Source organism: Podarcis pityusensis (genome assembly GCF_964106645.2).
Source record: "Podarcis pityusensis genome assembly, contig: HAP1_SCAFFOLD_592, whole genome shotgun sequence".
Lineage (NCBI taxonomy): Eukaryota > Metazoa > Chordata > Lepidosauria > Squamata > Lacertidae > Podarcis > Podarcis pityusensis.
In genome coordinates, this window is record NW_028293223.1 from 5,384 (window position 1) to 24,461 (window position 19,078).

General features: G+C 45.1%; 1 protein-coding gene across 1 annotated transcript; it reads left to right on the forward strand.

The window, feature by feature from the left end:
- The first annotated feature begins 4,170 nt into the window (after positions 1-4,170).
- On the forward strand, positions 4,171-15,549 carry LOC308469201 (FAD-dependent oxidoreductase domain-containing protein 1-like). The gene is made up of 10 exons (XM_081024546.1): positions 4,171-4,492; positions 5,264-5,374; positions 6,574-6,692; positions 7,042-7,136; positions 8,280-8,381; positions 9,479-9,555; positions 10,641-10,801; positions 12,319-12,448; positions 12,818-12,922; positions 14,304-15,549. Exons 1-10 carry the CDS (start codon positions 4,307-4,309, stop codon positions 14,556-14,558), a joined length of 1,341 nt encoding a protein of 446 aa, XP_080880672.1. The 5' UTR covers positions 4,171-4,306; the 3' UTR covers positions 14,559-15,549.
- The last annotated feature ends 3,529 nt before the right edge of the window (positions 15,550-19,078 follow it).

A 19,078-nucleotide genomic window follows, 5' to 3' on the forward strand; every position in this document is an offset into this window, starting at 1 on the left:
CAACACTGCTCGGACCTTGGCGCTGTCCATGGCGAGCCCTTTATCAGACAACTTGTAGCCCAGGAAATCCACCTCGGTCACGTCGAATTGGCACTTCTCCAGCTTGGCATAAAGCCTATGTTGCTGTAGCCTGCTCAGCACTTCCTTGACGTGTCTGTCATGCTCCTGCTGCGATTCCGAAAAGATCAGGATGTCATCCAAGAAACAGACGCACGTCTTGTAGAGGAGCCCCGCCAACACGTGATGCATGAAAGCTTGAAAAACGTGGGAGCCATTTTGCAATCCAAAAGGCATAACTCTATATTCGTAGGTGCCCAGGGGCGTGAACATGGCTGTCTTCCACTCATCTCCCTCCCGCATGCGAATGAGGTTGTATGCCCCTCGCAGGTCCAACTTGGTGAACACTCTGCCCTTCCGTACCTTTGCGAGGAGGTCGTCGATTCGGGGCATGGGGAAGTCCGATGGCTTGGTCACACTGTTCAAGATGCGAAAGTCCACTACAAGTCTTTTTTGGGGCGTGTCCCGCTTCTTAACAAAGAATACCGGACTGCCCCCCGCTGCCTTGGACTCTCGGATGAAACCGCGCTCCAAATTATGATCTATGAACTCTTTGAGTTCCTGCAGTTCGTCCTCAGACATGGAATACAGCTTCCCTTTGGGCAGCGCCGCCCCCGGCAGCAGGTCAATTTTGCAGTCATATGGTCTGTGGGGGGGTAGCCTGTCTGCCTCTTTCTCGCAGAAAACCTCCAAAAATTCTGCGTACTTGTGGGGAACCGCTTGCAGCGTGCCTAGCTGCAGCTGTGACTCCTCTTCCCCTCCTTCCTGCCTGGGCACGATGCAGTGTTCAGCGCAAAAGGAAGAGCCGAAGGTCAGCTGCCTCTGGTACCAAGCCAGCGTCGGGCTGTGCTTGTCCAGCCAACTCATGCCCAATACAATGGGCGTGTCCGATAGTTGAGTGACATTGAAGCTGATGATTTCCCTGTGATTCCCAAGTCGCATCACCATTGGTGGCGTCTGCTTCACCACTTGCCCCCCTAGCAGCTCCCTGCCATCCACCGTGACAACCTGCAGGGGCAGCGTGGCAGGCAGCAACTGTATAGCGTGCCGGTCGACAAAGTCCTGCCCTATAAAGTCCGCATTGCTTCCGGAGTCAATGGTGATTGGCACGTCCATGGTGATTCCATTGGGCAGCTGGAGCGACGCGGTGAGCTTCACTACCGGTTTGGGCGGGAGGGGGTCCATGGGCTGTAAAATCTCTGGGGACTGCTTCACTGACACGTCTGGCTGGGCCCCAGTGCCTCTTCTTCCAACCAGACTCCTTCGTTTCCCTGCTGTGGTTGTCCTTGCTGCGTTGCTGCAGTTACCATTGCTGAGGCTGCAGTGTGCTTGTGGAGCCTCTGGGGACACTCTTTCGCCATATGCTGTGGATCATCGCAGATGTAACACTTCCTGTTCCCTCTAGGAGGCTTCGCTTTCACTGCTGCCGGTGCTAGGGCTCTGGCTGCTGACTGAGCCCTTGCACCTCCAACCTCCATAGGTTCCGCTCCTCCTCCTGGCGGAGGCGTGGATTGCGCACGCGCTGCTTCTCTGGGAAGGAAGGAGGAGCCCCTGGCTGGTTCGCGCCCTCCACGCCCTTCGTCCCTGCTCCACGGACGTCCTTCCAGCCGCACCCCCACCGCCAGCGCCCTCTGAACGATCTCCTGCGTGGTCCGGGGTCTCTCCCCCCTCGCAATTTCATCTTTAACCGAGCCGTGCAATCCCTCCCAAAACAGGTCTCTTACAGGAGCCGAATCTCTGTCCCATTCCAGGGCACTGACCAAAGCGAAAAAGCGGGCATGGTACTGCCTTACGCTGGCCCTCCCTTGCTTCAGTCCATGTATCTCCTGCCGAGCAAGATCCACGTCAATGCTTGATAAAAAGCACCCATCCATCGCTTTAATAAAGGCATCCGCATTTTGGAGCGCCGGATCCTTATCTCTCCACAAATTGCGCAGCCATGCTTTAGCATCTCCATGCAAATGGGACATGATGAATCCCACCTTCTCTTGCTCATCTCTAAAGTCTTTGTTCAGCAGTTGCAGTGCACACATTACATCTGCTCTAAAGTTGGGGTACTGTTGCAAATTCCCATCGAAGTGAGAGACCAGACCGCCTGTTCGTCTCCCCAACCCAATCCCCTCCGGTTTGGGTGTCAGTTGCCCTTGCTTCGTAAGCACTTCCAACCTGACCTGGAGATCCCTGTAGGCGGCAGCTGCGTCCTCCTCTCTCTTCCTGGATGCAAGAGCCTCGGCATTCAGTCGTGTCACTGCTTCTCTGAGTTCCACTATCTGCTGTTCGGCCGTCATGTTGTCTGCCGTTCGTGAGCTCGCTAGTAGGCACCCGCTTTCTCTCCTCTCCGCGAGGACGTAGATGCCCACAATCTAGAGATGGAGCTTACTGTCAGAGCTGCTTCCAGATCCTAGCTCACAGAGGATCACGCTAGCCAGCGATCATTAAATAAAAGTCTTTATTGAGTTACAGTTTCCATTCTCAAGCTGCTGCGTGCAACTCTACGTCTCATGGTTAGATCGGCGAAGCTCCATCTGAGTCTCCGCCCCTTGTACACCAACTTAATATCCTAGCCTTGCTCCACCTTTTCCGCCTGACTGTTCTTCTCTGGGTCCCTCTGCCCCCCGGGGTCTCTTCCTTCCGGGATTCCTCTGACGCTGACGCTGACCCCCCTGACTCTTCTCCCTCCTTTCGGCGGGCTTTAGGACCTGGCTCCCTTTCCGGGCTGCCAACTGCGCCACCTTCCTGTGCATTTGAACTTGGCACGCGCGCCCAACCTTCCACCTTCCGTCTGACCGTTTCTTCGCTCCCCGATGGAGGTGTGGCCACTCCTGACTCGTGCCCTCCCCCCTGTTGTGAGCTGCCAGCGCTTGATCCCTGGCGCCCTTCCTCTTCCCTGCTCTCTGGCGGTGACGCTGGTCCTGATTTCCAACTGCTCCCCTCTGAGTCCCCTCTGGCTCTATCTTCCTGGGGTGTCCCCCTAGGCTCCCCCCTTGCCCTGGCCACTGGTGCTCCTTTCTGTGAATCTTCTGATTCACTGGAAAGACTCGGAGATCTCGGGTCGTCGTCATCACTCATCTTTTCTTCTGCCTCCTCTCCCTCGCTCTCTGTTTCCTCCCTTGCCCTTGCCTCTGCTCCTGAACCCCTGACAACTGATAACTGGTTGTTTCAGTCAGTATGGTTTTAATTAGAGCTATGTTTTGTTCTATAAACAGAACAGCCATTGTAACTTTGCTTTTATTTTTTTAACAAGAAAAGCTGCTTTCTACAGCTTGCGTAAATTTTTGTGGAGAACATGGATGTTCTTTCTCTCTTCATAAATCTACATATCTTGTGGGGGGAAAGGGAATAAGTTATATGGAGCTTTGAAGCCACCGGGAAACATATTCAACCATTCTGTTCACAACCACACCGTACAGTTAAAGCAGTAGCATGCCACTTTACGTTTCCGAGCACAATTCAAAGTGTTGGTGCTGATCTTTAAAGCCCTAAACAGCCTCAGCCCTGTATACCTGAAGGAGTGTCTCCACCCCCACCATCCAACCCGGACACTGAGGTCCAGCGCCAAGGGCCTTCTGGCAGTTCCCTCACTGCAAGAAGCGAAGTTACAGGGAACCAGGCAGAGGGCCTTCTCGGTAGTGGCACCCGCCCTCCCATCAGATGTCAAGGAAATAAACAACTATCAGACTTTTAGAAGACATCTGAAGGCTGCCCTGTTTAGGGAAGTTTTTATGACTGATGTTACATTAAAACATTTTTAATCTTTTGTTGGAAGCTGCCTAGACTGGCTGGGGAAACCCAGCCAGATGGGTGCAGTATAAATAATAAATGGTTGTTGTTTAACAGTCATTGCTTCCCGCAAAGAATCCTGAAAACTGCAGTTCATTGAGTGAGAGTGGTTAAGAGATTCCTCACAGAGTTGAAGCACCCTTCGCAAACTACAGTGCTGAGAATTCTTTGGGCGAAGCCATTACTGTTAAAATAGTGCAAGAGTGCTTTAAATACACAGCAAGGACATGACATCTCTCTGTAGCTGAGAATTGCCAAGCCTTTCAAACATACATTTCTACCGTAAGGGCTGAGATTCATGAAATGCTGGATTCTGCTTTCTCCAAACTTGATATATTGGACATGTTTGGTAGCAATAAGGTTTTGGCTTTATTTCTCGGTTTGCTAAGTCTGCTAAGCACTAACAGCATGGTATTATTTCCGGCTTCTTTCAGATTTGGAGAAGGGAGTCATCGATGCCTACAAGAAAATGAAAGACTTCCTTCCTGGCAGTAGCTGGCACCCTGGGCATGTTACAGAAGGTTTACCTCCTGACCACGCTGATGTGGTCATTGTTGGGGGTGGAGTAATTGGCTGGTCTATTGCCTTCTGGCTGAAGATGAAAGAACCACAGAGAAATGCATATCGAGTAGTGGTGGTGGAGAAAGACCTTAAGGTCATTTAACATCTGAGATCAATAATGGGGGTCTTGGGGAACGTTTTCAAACATCAGGTTTGTTAAGTGTTGGGCTTACTTTGTGCGATAGAGGCAATGAGCCATTAATATGCGTCCAAAAGACACGCATGGCGACAAACCCGGAAGTGACAGGACAGCGTCATTAATAGGGAGGAACTGGTGTGGAAGGGGGCAAGAGGGCGCTGATACCGCCTCCACCAACGCAGGGCCCAGGGACAGAACACCCACACAAAATGGTCATTGACGGTATTCAGGTCCCTTCTAGAAAGATGAATTGCATTAAAGTGCATTTCTGAAGGTGTGCTGTAGTACTTAGTGTCAGACTTGGCCCATGGAGACCTGCTTCAAATCTCTGCTCAGCCATCATGCTATCTAGGTGACTGAAAGCCAACCACACATTCTCAGCTTCACCTGCCTCACAGCTTTAGTTGTAAATATTAAACAGAAGGGCAGGGAGAGAGAACTCTGAATTCTGCCCTGTACTTCTTGGAGGCAGGGCAGGATAAATAAGTAATCAGGGTGGCCGTTCATTATGTTAAATGTAGAAATAGTAGGTGACCTTTTGAATTGCAGATTGATAATGCTGCAACAGCAATAATGGGCATTCACCATTTTGTCCTGCCAGGGAATCTCTTCCACAATTGCCTTTTATTTTCTTGCTGCTCTTTATATTACTGAAATGTTTCTGGGAGAGGGGATTTGACTATGGAGCTAAGTGACAGCATCATTTTCTGTTTTGCTTCTTTGCAGTATTCCAAAGCATCTACAGTACTCTCTGTAGGGGGAATACGCCAGCAGTATTCGATTCCAGAAAATATCAAGATGTGCCAGTTTTCGGCAAACTTCCTGCGTACCATCAACGTATGTCATAATGTCTGGGTGTTTGTGGGAGTGTTGGTGTGGAGGATTCTCACACTTGCTTCTGTCAGCGGTCTGCCTTGCATCCTCTAGAAAAGGCAAATGGGCCATCGGTCCATCTTGAAGGAGACAAGATATGGGAATGTGCAACTACTTCGATATATACAGTACAGTGGTGGAGTGTTTGAATGCACTGAATAACCATGGTGCAGTTTGCTCCACTGCCCTTGTCCTAATAACTCAGTCACCCTAGCATCCACATACAGATCTGAATCTATCAATTGGCATCCCAGTAGCAAGTTATTCAAACAGAAAACACTGGTTTTTCTTCCTGATTTTGTCTCAACTCCATTAAGAGTGCTATTGGGTAACCATATACTATACACTTTCTAGATCAGAAGTTAAAGTTGTACATTTCTGTTTATATACTGTTGGGAATTTTGGACATGTGTCATTCTTGAAGCTTCTTCGGTTTTAATTTATCGCCCCGTATACATGCATGGATTGTTTCTTTTGTCTATTATTTTTCTCCTAAATCCTCCGGCCATTGTTACATCATGTGTGCTTGAGAGATGCTAAGAGTTGGCATATCATAATGGTCAAGTCTGAAGTCCTAAGCACACTTATTAGAGAATGTCCCACTTTTAGTAAACGTGCTTGGAATTGCACTTTTAAGAATGAAGCATAAACCAGTTCAGATATTTTCTTTGCCATGATCAAGTAGTCCTAGATAAGCCATTATCCCCCTCCCCCATAGCTTCTCATCTAGAATATGCGGATAACAATAATGCACTGTTGTGTAAGGACTACATGCAGGGGTCAGCAAACTTTTTCAGCAGGGGGCTGGTCCACTGTCCCTCAGACCTTGTGGGGGGCCAGACTATATTTTTGGGGGGGAATGAACGAATTCCTATGCCCCACAAATAACCCAGAGATGCATTTTAAATAACAGCACACATTCTACTCATGTAAAAACATGCTGATTCCCGGACCGTCCACGGGCCAGATTTAGAAGGTGATTGGGCTGGATCCGGCCCCCGAGCCTTAGTTTGCCTACCCATGGACTACAGTGATCATAAAGCTTTTTAAACGCTCAAGAAAAGAGCTATAGCAGTGATATGTATTCCTGTAAGTTTCCCACTCCATCCCATCCTGAAGACAGCAATCCTTGAAATTGTAAACAGATTATCTTTTTGTTCCAGCAATACCTTGGTGTTGTCACCCAGCCACCCATAGATATTCAGTTTAACCCATCGGGCTATCTCTTCCTGGCTTCAGAGGATGGAGCTGCTCTGCTGGAGGAGAATGTTGGAATTCAAAGGTATGGGGTTCTGAGGATCCTTTGGGTAAAAGTTTCTTAGAGAGAAGAAACAGTGATAGGCATGTATGTATGAATGAGGTATTTGAAAATGTTACGTTCTTTTAAAGCCATAGTGGTTTTCTGCCCCCAGCATTGAGATCACCTCTGGTAATTTTACCTATTTGCTCACGCAGATTATTTCAAAATTACTTTTTTTGGAAAGTAGACTTTTTGACTTTAAAAATAATAACATAAATTGCCCCTTCCTGCCTTTATTAGAGCATCTTTTAAATTGACAAAATGGATTTCCCCCCCATCTTGTGCATTCTGATGAGCGTTCTTTAATGGTTTGTTTGCTTGCGTTTTTCAGGAGGGAAGGAGCAGAGATCTCACTACTATCACCGGCACAACTGAAAAAGAAGTATCCGTGGTTGAATACAGATGGAGTAGCTTTGGCTTCCATTGGTACTAGACTGCTGAATCTCCATCTTTCCTAAAGATTAATAGCACTGCTGTCTCAAGTAAACAGTTTAAAATAAAAATGCTCTGTTCTTCTTTTTTGTATGCTTAACTTACAGGGACTCTAGAATGAGCAAGCCCCCATTTCTCCTATTTTCTGCTAACAGCTTCCTTATGAGTAGCTAGTCCAGTACTGGTCCTTCAACCCCTGCCCCATCAGCTTCATTCTCACTCAGATCCATAGTCAGAAATGTTGGAGAGCCATATGTCAGGGCAAAATGGCACAACCCATGAATATTAGCGCAATTATCTCATTTATTAAATAGTTTAAAAGAAAAAAAATACATTTCAATAAAATGTGCTCGTGCTTTTATCTACACATCTATCCAATGGCTGCAAAGGCAATAAAAACACTGAAAGCTGAGAGCAGATTTTCTGCTTATTGAGAATTTTGATAGATTTCTGCCTACACATTTTCTTACTTGGTATTCTGAAGTGTCTCTTAAATGAGAGTCTCACTATTATTCCTGCTGTTGCCAGGGCCCCATCCCCTTCTCATGTTATTGCCTGGTTTCCTAATATCTGGTCATATTTTCTGGGTTCTGTCACATTTCTTTTAGTGACCAAGAGACAGAGCTGCAGATAAGAGCAAACCTGGACCAAATTGCCTCTTCTAACACTGCTAACTGTTTGGCAAAGTACAATGGAGGTTACTTGTTACAGTCAAACCTTGGTTCTCGAACAGCTCTGTTTTCAAACACTGAGAACCCAGAAGTAAATGCTCTGGTTTTCAAACGTTCCTCAGAACTCAAATGTCCGATGGGGCTTCCACTTGAGTGCAAGAAGCTCTTGCAACCAATTGGAAGCTGCGCCTCGGTTACTGAACGTTTCTGAAGTCAAATTATCTTCTGGAACGGATTATGTTCAACAACCGAGGTTTGACTGTATAAGAAATCTTGCAGGGGGTGGGGGTTGTTCTGTTTTGTTCTGGGCTTTTTTACTGAGTTTGCCTGTTGGGAAAGATCAATTATTCTTAGCCAACCAAGAGTGCAATTCAGAAATGTTCAGAGTATGGCTGCAGAATAGGTGTCATGGCAATGTAATTCTAAACTAGGTTGCCTTTCTTGCGTTCTGTTTTGTCGTCTTAAGGCTTGGAAAATGAGGGATGGTTTGACCCCTGGACTCTTCTCAACGCTTTCCGGAACAAAGCAATATCATTGGGTGTCTACCAGAGCTGCGGCGAAGTGAAATGTGAGTCTTGTCACCCTCACTTGGTATTGCAAGCACACCATCATTACCACTGAATTGTGTTGGGCAGCTCAGCTCCTGGCACCAGGGGGCAGAAACCCTATTCAGTACAATCTTACCTTGGTTCTCAAACAGAATCCGAAACCGTTAAAAAACCAAGGCACAGCTTCCAGTTGGCTGCAGGAGCAGTGGAATGCCCTCCAACCGTATTGTTTAAGCACCAGGCAGAAACATTATTATTTACCTAGATAGTTCTGCAGATGTTAATGATTTAAACTGAGCGAGTCTATTTTAAAATTAAAGTTTCACTGTTTTGTATATTTGTTTTATGCTGTATACCAGGTGTGGGGAGTCTTTGGTTCTTCAAATATTAAGGTAAAGGTAAAGGGACCCCTGACCATTAGGTCCAATCGTGACCGACTCTGGGGTTGCAGTGCTCATCTCGCTTTACTGGCTGAGGGAGCCGGCGTACAGCTTCCAGGTCATGTGGCCAGCATGACTAAGCCGCTTCTGGCCAACCAGAGCAGCGCACGGAAACGCCGTTTACCTTCCCGCCGGAGTGGTACCTATTTATCTACTTGCACTTTGACATGCTTTCGAACTGCTAGGTTGGCAGGAGCAGGGACCGAACAACGGGAGCTCACCCCGTCAGGGGGATTCGAACCGCCGACCTTCTGATCAGCATGTCCTAGGCTCAGTGGTTTAACCCACAGCGCCACCCGCGTCCCTATAGTAGTTCAAATATGGCTGAACTACAAATCCCATTATCCCTAGCCATTGGCCATGCTTGCTGCAGTTGATGGGATCTGCAGTCTAGTAACAACTTGTTGTATTATTTTACTGTTGTTAGCCACTCTGAGCCCGGCTTCGGCTGGGGAGGGCGGGATATAAATAATTTTTATTATTATTATCTGGAGGACCCAATGTTTACACACAGCTGCCGTATACCATCCTGAAATCTGATCTAATGAAGGGGGGCTACAAAAAATGCTTCAAATATTTTACCCAAGGGATTGGAAGCCCTCATTTTTCCATGTCTTAGATTTCAAAGTTGAGCCAAAGCAAAGTTGCTTCTGTATGTTCTTTTTCATCATCTGCAGCTTTCGACTTGTATACAGAAGAACTGAGGACACATGATGGGGATCGTATTAATTTCTCCCGTATCAAGGGTGTTAATGTAAGTCATTATTTGAACTACTTCAATTAAAAGTAGGGGCAAGATGTGCTGAGTAGAAGCTTCCAAGAAGAAGCTCACAGAAAGCCCTCAATTTTTTTAAAAAATTATAATTTTTATTAAAGGTTTTATTGGGTAGTCTTTTCTACTTATCAGTTACGGTATGTTTGATGTGAGGGCCTCTCAGAACTTCTGTTTCTGTGAGGTTCTTCTGTAATTTTGCAGAGCTAACGAGAGTTTACAAAACTAAAAAGAACTGTAGTACAGTATTGTCTGCCCTTGAACTTTTGACAGAACAGATAAAGTAGGCAGGCTTGTGGCCACTGACGTCTTAGATGGCAATATTACATATTAACAATTGTTCAAGGTCCAGTATTGTACTGGGCAGGAGAAGGGCTGGAAATGGGGCTTTTATATCATTTCAGGCTTCTTTGTGTATCCCATGCTGCAGTGCTACCTGCTTCCCTGGCTCTGTTACAGGGCTAAGGAACCTGTGGCTTGCCAGATGTTGGTTGCTGGTGGTTGCAGGTGATGGGAGTTATAGTCCAGCAGCATCTGAAGGTCCACAGCCCTGCTCCACTAGCCTAAAGGAAAAGCCAATCTAAGATATAGGTATGTGTTCAGTAGTCTGCACTTTGCCCTCCCCCCAAAAAGCTTGGCAACTGCTCTTCTCTCCCTAAGTGAAGTGGCTCCAGTGTTAGCTCAGTTTAAGACTGCCATGCAAATGTACTGAAGGTATACATGGATGCCAACAATTTCTGGCATTGTTCTCTGGGGTTTTCTGGCATGTCCCTTGCAGTGTACTTTGCCAGGCTTGTGTGTGACAGGAAAAAGAGGTGGAATGCACAATAGCAACTAGACAGGAAATCCCAACATTTTTCATAATGGAACAAGAAGTAAATCAGAAAGCTCTCCATCACTTCCACGATACAGCAAATGCTTGGTCACAGATCCTGTGACATCTCCCTGGCTTTTTTTCCTTTTTGCTTGTGTATTCCCCATTGTCATCTGGAAAACCCGTGTCAGATAGGGTATTTGCTTGCCTAATGAAACAGTTACCAGGTCCTCCCTACTGTGTTATCCTCTAGGTCCAGATGCCCGACAGTATAGAATCCACCAAAATAGAATGTGGTTTTGTGGTGAATGCAGCAGGAGCTTGGTCAAGCAGTGTGGCAGAGATGGCTGGCATTGGAACTGGGCCGCCACACTCAATGCTGGGCATCAGGCTTCCTGTGGAACCCAAGAAAAGGTATGGCTAAGCCTAGTATTCATGCTGCTTTGGAGTTCATATCTTAAATACCTATTAAATGGTAACCATATATTGTGATAGGGATGCGGGTGGCACTGTGGGTTAAACCACAGAGCCTAGGGCTTGCCGATCAGAAGGTCGGTGGTTTGAATCCCCGCAACGGGGTGAGCTTCCGTTGCTCGGTCCCTGCTCCTGCCCACTTAGCAGTTCGAAAGCACCTCAAAGTGCAAGTAGATAAATAGGTACCGCTCCGGCAGGAAGGTAAACGGCGTTTCCGTGCGCTGCTCTGGTTTGCCAGAAGCGGCTTAGTCATGCTGGCCACATGACCCGGAAGCTGTACGCCGGCTCCCTCGGCCAATAAAGCGAGATGAGCGCTGCAACCCCAGAGTCGGCCACGACTGGATCTAATGGTCAGGGGTCCCTTTACCTTTTTTTATATTGTGATTCTCAGATTTGTGAGGGCTGCCAGCATGATTCACTTTGAAGTTAGGGCCAGAGTTGGGTTGGACTCGATGGCCCTTGTGGTCTCTTCCAACTCTATGATTCTATGAGTTTTTGTCCTGTTCCTCTGTTGCCACACATGATAGACCTACACTTCTTATTTTTCTAAATCTGTGGCTCTGCAGATCGGTTGTAGTCCAGCAACATGTGGTGGGGCCACAGTTTCCCGCCCCTGATCCAAATGGTTAGACAGCTACTGCTCCTCCTTCTTTAAAGTTTGCTAGTAAAACATAGATTACTGGAATTGGTAACTTTTTCCTAGCACATCTGCCTTCTTTCATATTTCACCCTTAAATCTGTGTGTGTGTGTGTGTGTGTGAGAGAGAGAGAGAGAGAGAGAGAGAGAGAGAGAGAGAAAGAGAGAGAGAGTGATAAGAGCACATGCCTTGTATACCAGATATTCCTGGTTCAGTCCCGGGCTTTTCAAGTTGAAAGGATCTTTGCTTGCAGAGCTGGAAAAGAGACCTTTGCCTGAGATTTGCTCCTAATTGAACTAAACAGTGCCAGGCCAGAAGGATCAATGGCTTTGTTTCTAAGGCAGCTTTAGCAATCATCATCAGAGGCTTTTCTTTGTGTGCCTCTTCCACAAGAGGTCCAGAGGGTGATAATATGAAGAACAGGTCTTTGCTGAGATTCCTTTCTATTTGTGGAATACTCTCCCCAAGGAGAGACGCCAGGCAAAAAATATTCCTCTTCTCCCAGGCCATTGGCTAATTAAACAATCTACGGGCTTTTAAACTGGGGTTTTTTGTTTGTTATGGTATGCATTTTTGTGTTTTCATATTGTAAACCATCCTGTGATCCTTGGATGGAGGGTGGTATAGAGATTTAATAAATAATAATAAGAAGAAATGAAATGAAAGACAGCTCTTACCTTGCCTGTTGTAATTTCAAGGTCCAAGCTCATGTGTCATGCCCTGTGGCTACTCTTTATCCCTCTTAGGTTGCATGAAGATCTAGTATTTTGGTCTTGATTAAATGCTGGAGCTATTTTCTCTTTGTCCTTGTGCTGCTAGGTATGTCTATGTCTGGCACTGCCCTGATGGACCTGGCTTGGAGTGTCCTCTGCTAATCGACACCACAGGAGCTTACTTCCGGAGGGAAGGCGTGGGTGGCAACTACCTTGGAGGCTTAAGCCCTACGGAAGTGAGTTTACCATGATTTTATTGGGAGCTGACTCTTAGGAAGCCACAGCAGCCCCCTGGATTTCAGTGTCTGGGCAGAATGATGGGTAAGACAACTGAGTAAGCATTGTGGTTCAACAGGGATTTGAATCCAGATCTGTCTTGGTCAAAGCCCAGTGCTATTCACTGCTCCACACTGACAGCTGAAGTCTACCCAAAGCCTATCTGAGCATGCTGTAGTTTGGGACTTGGCTACTGCATTTGAGTTGCTCTCTATCTGCCCTGTGGCTGCACTTTTCTAAGGGAGGTTCAAAATGCAAACAAGATTTCCAGCTGCCATGATTGTAATTTTCTGGTGCCCAGAATTCAGCTTCTTGTTCTTTCTTCTTAGGAGGAAGAGCCAGATATCCAGGACCTGGAAGTAGATCATGAGTTCTTCCACGATAAAGTCTGGCCCAAGCTGGCTCACCGGGTGCCAAACTTTCAATCCTTGAAGGTAATGATTGACTTTCTCAAGGAGGTGTTTAAGGAGTTAACTCCTTAAAATTTATTTTGGGGCCTGGTGCAGACATACTGCCCACTTATGGTTAATCACCTTGCAGATTTCACTTCCTCATATCTTGTGTTGCCCTTCTATTTATTTCTGTTTTGAGCTAACTATGATCAACATTTCATCTACCTCATTAGTCTTCAGGCCCCTCGTTGTCTTTGATTCTGACAATCCAGTGGTACCTCGGAAGTTGAACGGAATCTGTTCCGCAAGTCCGTTCGACTTCCAAAACGTTCAGAAACCAAGGTGCGGCTTCCGATTGGCTGCAGGAAGCTCCTGCAGCCAATCAGAAGTTGCGTTGGACATTCAGGTTCCAAAGAACATTTGCAAACCAGAACACTCACTTACGGGTTTGCGGCGTATGGGAGCCAAACCGTTCGACTCACAAGGCGTTTGGGATCCAAAGTACGACTGTATAAGTTTTGAATTTGGACTGGGTATGTTTGCTTCGGTGAATTTTGTGATGAGGTCAGAACGGACTAGTGGTCCTCTGCTGGTATAATCATTCTCTGCAAGCAATACAACTGTTTCAACTTATTCCTCCTTGTTCCTGTAGGGTGAGTTGATAGTTGTACATTAGCCACAGTGAGTTTGCAATCTGGCTAGGAAGACTTGTCTTCTAGGGTGTTTCGCAGCCATTGACACTATTTCACTTCACATATTACACTAAACCACTGGGATGGGAAACATTTAGCCCTCCAGATGTTGCTAGATTTCAACTCCCATCATCCCTGACTGTTGGCCATAATGCTGTTTGATGTGAACTAGAGTCCAGTAATTTCTGGAGAGTCGCAGTTTCCCCACTCCTGGGCTCATGTGTTCCTTCTCTCTCCTCCCAGCTGCAAGAGAGGAGATGGGGAACTGAGGAACTCAAGGCTCACAGCTGCTTGTTTCATGTTTTGCACATCTTGCAAACCACTCTAATAATAAAATAATTTGGTTTTTAACCTTCTGGATTACCCAGGATGATTGTAGGCCATCCATCAATTACATATTTAAAGTAAAAGTCACATTCTTAGGATGTCAAACTCTGCAATTCTTGCAGGTTAGCACCAAATCACAAAGATCTTAGACCTTTCATCTCTATCTTGCTTTTCCCTCTTGAGTTCTAGACATAGCCTTTTATCCCTCTTGTTCAGCTAGGAATAACTGGCTAGGATTCAGTATCTAAGTAGTATACTTAGTGGGTATACTTACTGGTGGGTTTAAGAGTGCAGCCTTGTCTGTTTCTGTGGGTCTGTCCCTGAGATCCTCTGTTAGTCCTGTCGTTGACAGTTCAGGGACTGTATCTTGTGACTGAAAGAGCTTTATCTTTATCTCATGACAGGTGAAGAGTTCTTGGGCTGGTTACTATGACTACAACATCTTTGACCAGAGTCCTGTGATTGGTGTGCACCCACTGGTGGAAAACCTCTATTTTGCCACAGGCTTCAGTGGACACGGACTTCAGCAGTCTCCAGCTGTGGGCCAAGCCCTAGCTGAGCTCATAATTGATGGGAAATTCAAGGCCATTGACCTAAGCATATTCTCCTTCAACAGGTTCTTCAAAGGGAACAAGGCTGTAGAAAGGAATATCATCTAAGTGCTTTAGAGAGCTGTGTATCTTGATGGCAAGTCCCAGCTCTTTCTGTTCTTCCCTACTTTCTTTCCCAGATTAATGACTACATGCCCATGCAGCACTTCGTAAAGACTGTTCAGATTCCCATACTATTCCTACAAGTGTTGCACTGCACAGCTCCACATCATTTGAGTGGGCCTCAGACAGGATAAACTCCTTGTGTAGGATTGCTGCTTCTCCATTTTTACCCATGTAACAATTGAAAATTCAAGTAATAATAATAATAATAATAATTTTATTATTTATACCCCACCCATCTGGCTGGGGTTCCCCAGCCACTCTGGGCGGCTCCCAACAGAGGACTAAAAACAGAATAGAACATCAAACATTAAAACTTCCCAAAACAGAAAGTCCAATACAGCTATAGATCAAGACACACTAAATCAGGGTGATCCAACTTTTCATACCATGTTGGCCGCAAGAGCCAAGTGGGTGTCTCCATCGTGCCAATTACAGGTTAAGAGCATGAGTCCTTCTGAATGGGGTCCCTCAGGTCTGCTGCTGTTTGTGCAGCTATTCAGGTGGCTCTAGGAAGCCTAAAAGCAGTGTGTTGAAGGACTAGCCTTCCTCATCCCCAACTCTGCTTTTTTGCTGGCATCTGGTATTTAGAGGTAAACCACCTCTGAATGTGCAGTTTGTGCTTTTATGTTCTACCTGCCATTAAAAGACTTGTGATCAAATTATTTTTTTTTTAAAAAAAACCCAATATGGGGTTTCTAATAGCCCACTGAGCAAGAGATTGTCAGTATGTTTGGGGACATGGAGAATATGCAACAGCACTTTTTTTTTACAGCCTTTCAGCTTAACCTACCTCACATGGTGGTTGTGGGGATTAAGTGAGGAAGGGGAGAACCATGCACACCACCTTGAATTCTTTGGAGGGAAAAGTGGGATATAAATGCAGTAAGTGAATGAATAAAGAATGACTCCTAATGGTCATGGCCTGAGCAATTAAGCTTTGTATAATAATTGATGTTTTTATTCCCTTGCATGGGGAAGGTGTCCTTCCTTTCCACCAGGCTGCTGATTAACACGAGTCAGGAACAGTCCTGGATTTATGTAATGTGGTACAAAAAAGTTGAATTTAGGTTCATTGGGTCCTTGATTCAGAAAGAAAATTTCCAACACTTAACAACCCCTCCCTAAGAAGATCCGTCACACAACTGATAGCAAGTGAGATAGAAGAATAAGCTGTGTGGAAATAAATAAATCAATAACTAAATGCTTTGCTTAGCGGAAGATCTGGAAAGGAAATGAAAGGCTTTTGGATGACGCAGTTCTAATTGAGAACCGCCATTATGAGCAGGCTTTGTTGCAGGATTTACGATCAAGGGGGGGAGGAAGCCACGGTTTTGTTAACATATCTGAATTCTACGTTTGATCTGGCAAGAACTCCCCTGAAGAGACTGATGTATGGAGCAACAGGTCTGGGAAAGTTAATGAGCAGACGCCTAGACTGTATTTTATGGGGCTTGCTGAAATGGCGTCTGCCGTTTGAACAGGACTTTTGGATTAGTGTGAAAATCCACACAGGACTATAATAATGTTCGTTTCAACTCACTTGTGGAGATAATCTCAGAGGTTATAAAGAAAGGGGGGGGATGATAACAACAAGAAGATTGGAAGATTTGTAAAGGATAACAAAGAGATGGAAAGATGGGACTTGTGAACATCAAAGCAGCACAAATATGAGAGGATTGGACCCTTTTCTGAACTTGAAGCATGGGTACCCCCAACAAAAATTGAAAATTCGGCTAAATATTTGGAAATATTTGGAGTTTATTATGTAATGGTATAATTTGGAATTAATGTGATATGATTGGTTTGTCAATTGGAAATTTAATAAAAATTATTCTTAAAAAAAAAAAGAAAATTTCCAACACTTGGTTATTTTGGATAACCTTAGAACTGAGGTCATCGGAACTATGTTTCGAAGTGGAAGAAATGAACTATTTTCACCCTTATCCCAGAAATCAGGCTGACTTTTTACTGTTTCTATATACCATTAAAAAAACAACTGCAGCAGCATTATTGGGGGTTAAAAGAATGAGTTTTCTTTTTTTACAGTTGGAGGTAGAAAAGGAAAGAAGGTCTGTAAAGTTATTTCAAAGAGTGGAAGGCAGTTTAAAAGGGAGAACCAATTTCTGTTGAATGCATTCCTTCCACTCCTGCTTTTTCATTTCGATTCATTTTTCTGGCAAGTACTGACAGTGAGGCAAAAGACATATGGGGGTGTACTATGGGAAGCAGCCTCTCTCAAACCAGTTCCAACTCTGAAGAACTGTACCTTCAGCCTAATCAGTGCTTGCTAATTTTGGTTGAGAAGGGAAGATTTCATAAAAAGCATAATGGCACCAAGAGTTTAATGAGGGAAGGAAAAGTTCCTCAGAAACATGCTGTGATGGAAAAATTGATATTCACAAGGTAACGGAGAGAGTTGTGAATACAAGATAATTGTTTTGAGCAATTTTATTTTAGAATATTGCAAGTTACCTTTCCAGCCCCCTAAATGCCAAGTGAATTCATAATTTAAAAATTGTCACTTGAAGGCAGTCTAGTGTGTCTTCTCAGTAACTGTTCCTATCTGTCACTTAATCTGAAAATCCACAAGATATGCCTGTCCTGGGAGAATAGTAGCTTAGGATGCAGGGGGATATGGTATATTAAAATTTACATGCTTGCTTTTTAAAAAAAAAAATCCTGTAGTTCAGTAGCATGAAGTGGTTTGCATTGAAACTGTTGGTAAAACAGACTTCCGGGTTGGCGCGTCTGTCTAATGGCGGATTCCCTCCGAGTTCCGGAGGGAATCGGCTCAGCAGGGGATCGGGTCTTACCGTGCCGGCGACACGGGGACCCTCACAAACCACGTACACGGGGTACGTGGACATGGTGACTCGGCGGGCATCGTAAGCGCCCCCCCGACCCGTGAAAGAGCCTTTTTAAAGGCTAAGGATCGGGTGCCTGGGAGCGGCGTGGTGCTGTGAGTCTTCTGCTACCCCTGCCGAGCGAAGCCGCATGCCATTCTTCAGTCAGCGCCAACTTCTTCCTGCTAAATTTGGACTCAAAACTAAGAGCAACAACCCGTGAGTAATTTGAAAATTGGATTATAAATTTTTCGGATTGGATTTGGTACGAACGGAGGAGATGAAAAAAAAGGGAAGTCCGCCTCCTCCATATTGTTAACAGTGCAAGCAAGGATTTGACAACTAAAGTTGCGGGAAAACTTGTGAGACTGGATAAAAAATACAGACCTCACGGATTTAAAAGACCTAAGCTAAGGTGCTGGAGGACAAGAGATTACTTTGTTTGAAATTAAGTATCACCCTACTCAAGCCCGGGAACAATCCGAGCTAAGAGCCTGCTGAGACATAGATACTTTTGACAGCTGTCAAATTAGCTGTCAAAGTTGAAAGAACTGAAAATTGAAACTTTAACCGATTAAATTGCTACAAATTATTACAAATAAGGAAAGATCGACACAAACAAGTCTGACTTTTGGATCGGAGAGGGAAAGATCAAAAACCAGAATCCCTCTAGAGGGGACTCTTGGACATTGCAAGAATGGAACTAAAACAAGGAATACAGGAAATACGTGCTGGTTTGAAAGAGCTGATCTCTCTTGTGGGAAATTTGATACAGAGGAATGAGAAAGGCCTTGTTTTGTCTATGAGCCCACCAGACCCGAAGTTATCTGAAAATACACTAACTGATTTAGAAAGGGACTCATCGTTTGAAACACAGGCAGCTGGACAAGGGAAAGAACCCAAGATTGAGGAGGAAAAGACACCTGCCAAGCAAAAGGAGCTGAAGAAAGGGAAGGCTGAGACACCACATAAAGGAGAGGAGAGACCAAGATTTGCTAAGAAGAAATCTAAACTGACTAAGGTGAAAACAGGACTATTTGGGACATATAGATTTATGAAACAATGTTGGAATATGGGACACAAGCAAACAGGTTTAACTGAAAGAATCATCGCCAACATTGAGAAAATAAGTCTTCGATCCTGGGAGTTAAGCATGAGAGACTTTCGAAGAAATCGGCTGAAAGGAACTGTGAGAGACTTGCGCGCCTCGGACGTGAGATCACCAGGCTAGAAAGATGGACTAAATGTACTTTGATTAAGGATTGAAGCCGGGGGAGAAGGGTGGGACTTAACAGTCCGAAGGGGGTTGAAGTTTTTTTTTTTTTTTTTTTTCTATCTTTTAATTTTTATAGAATAAAGAATATTTTATAAGAATGGGGAATCCGTGGGGGGGAAAGGGTGGCAATTTTAGGAAAGGTATCTTTTTTTCTTTTTTAGAAACATGCTTATATCTTTTTTCTGTTCTTTTACTCTTATACAGAGGATTAAGGGGTATACGTTAATAAAATGCTAGCACAACAATTGAATTAAAGTATAATTTTATAATTAAAATGAATTTAATCAAACTAGGGTTAAGTAATTTTAATAAAATAAGGTACAGGATGTTTAGGGGAAAAACTT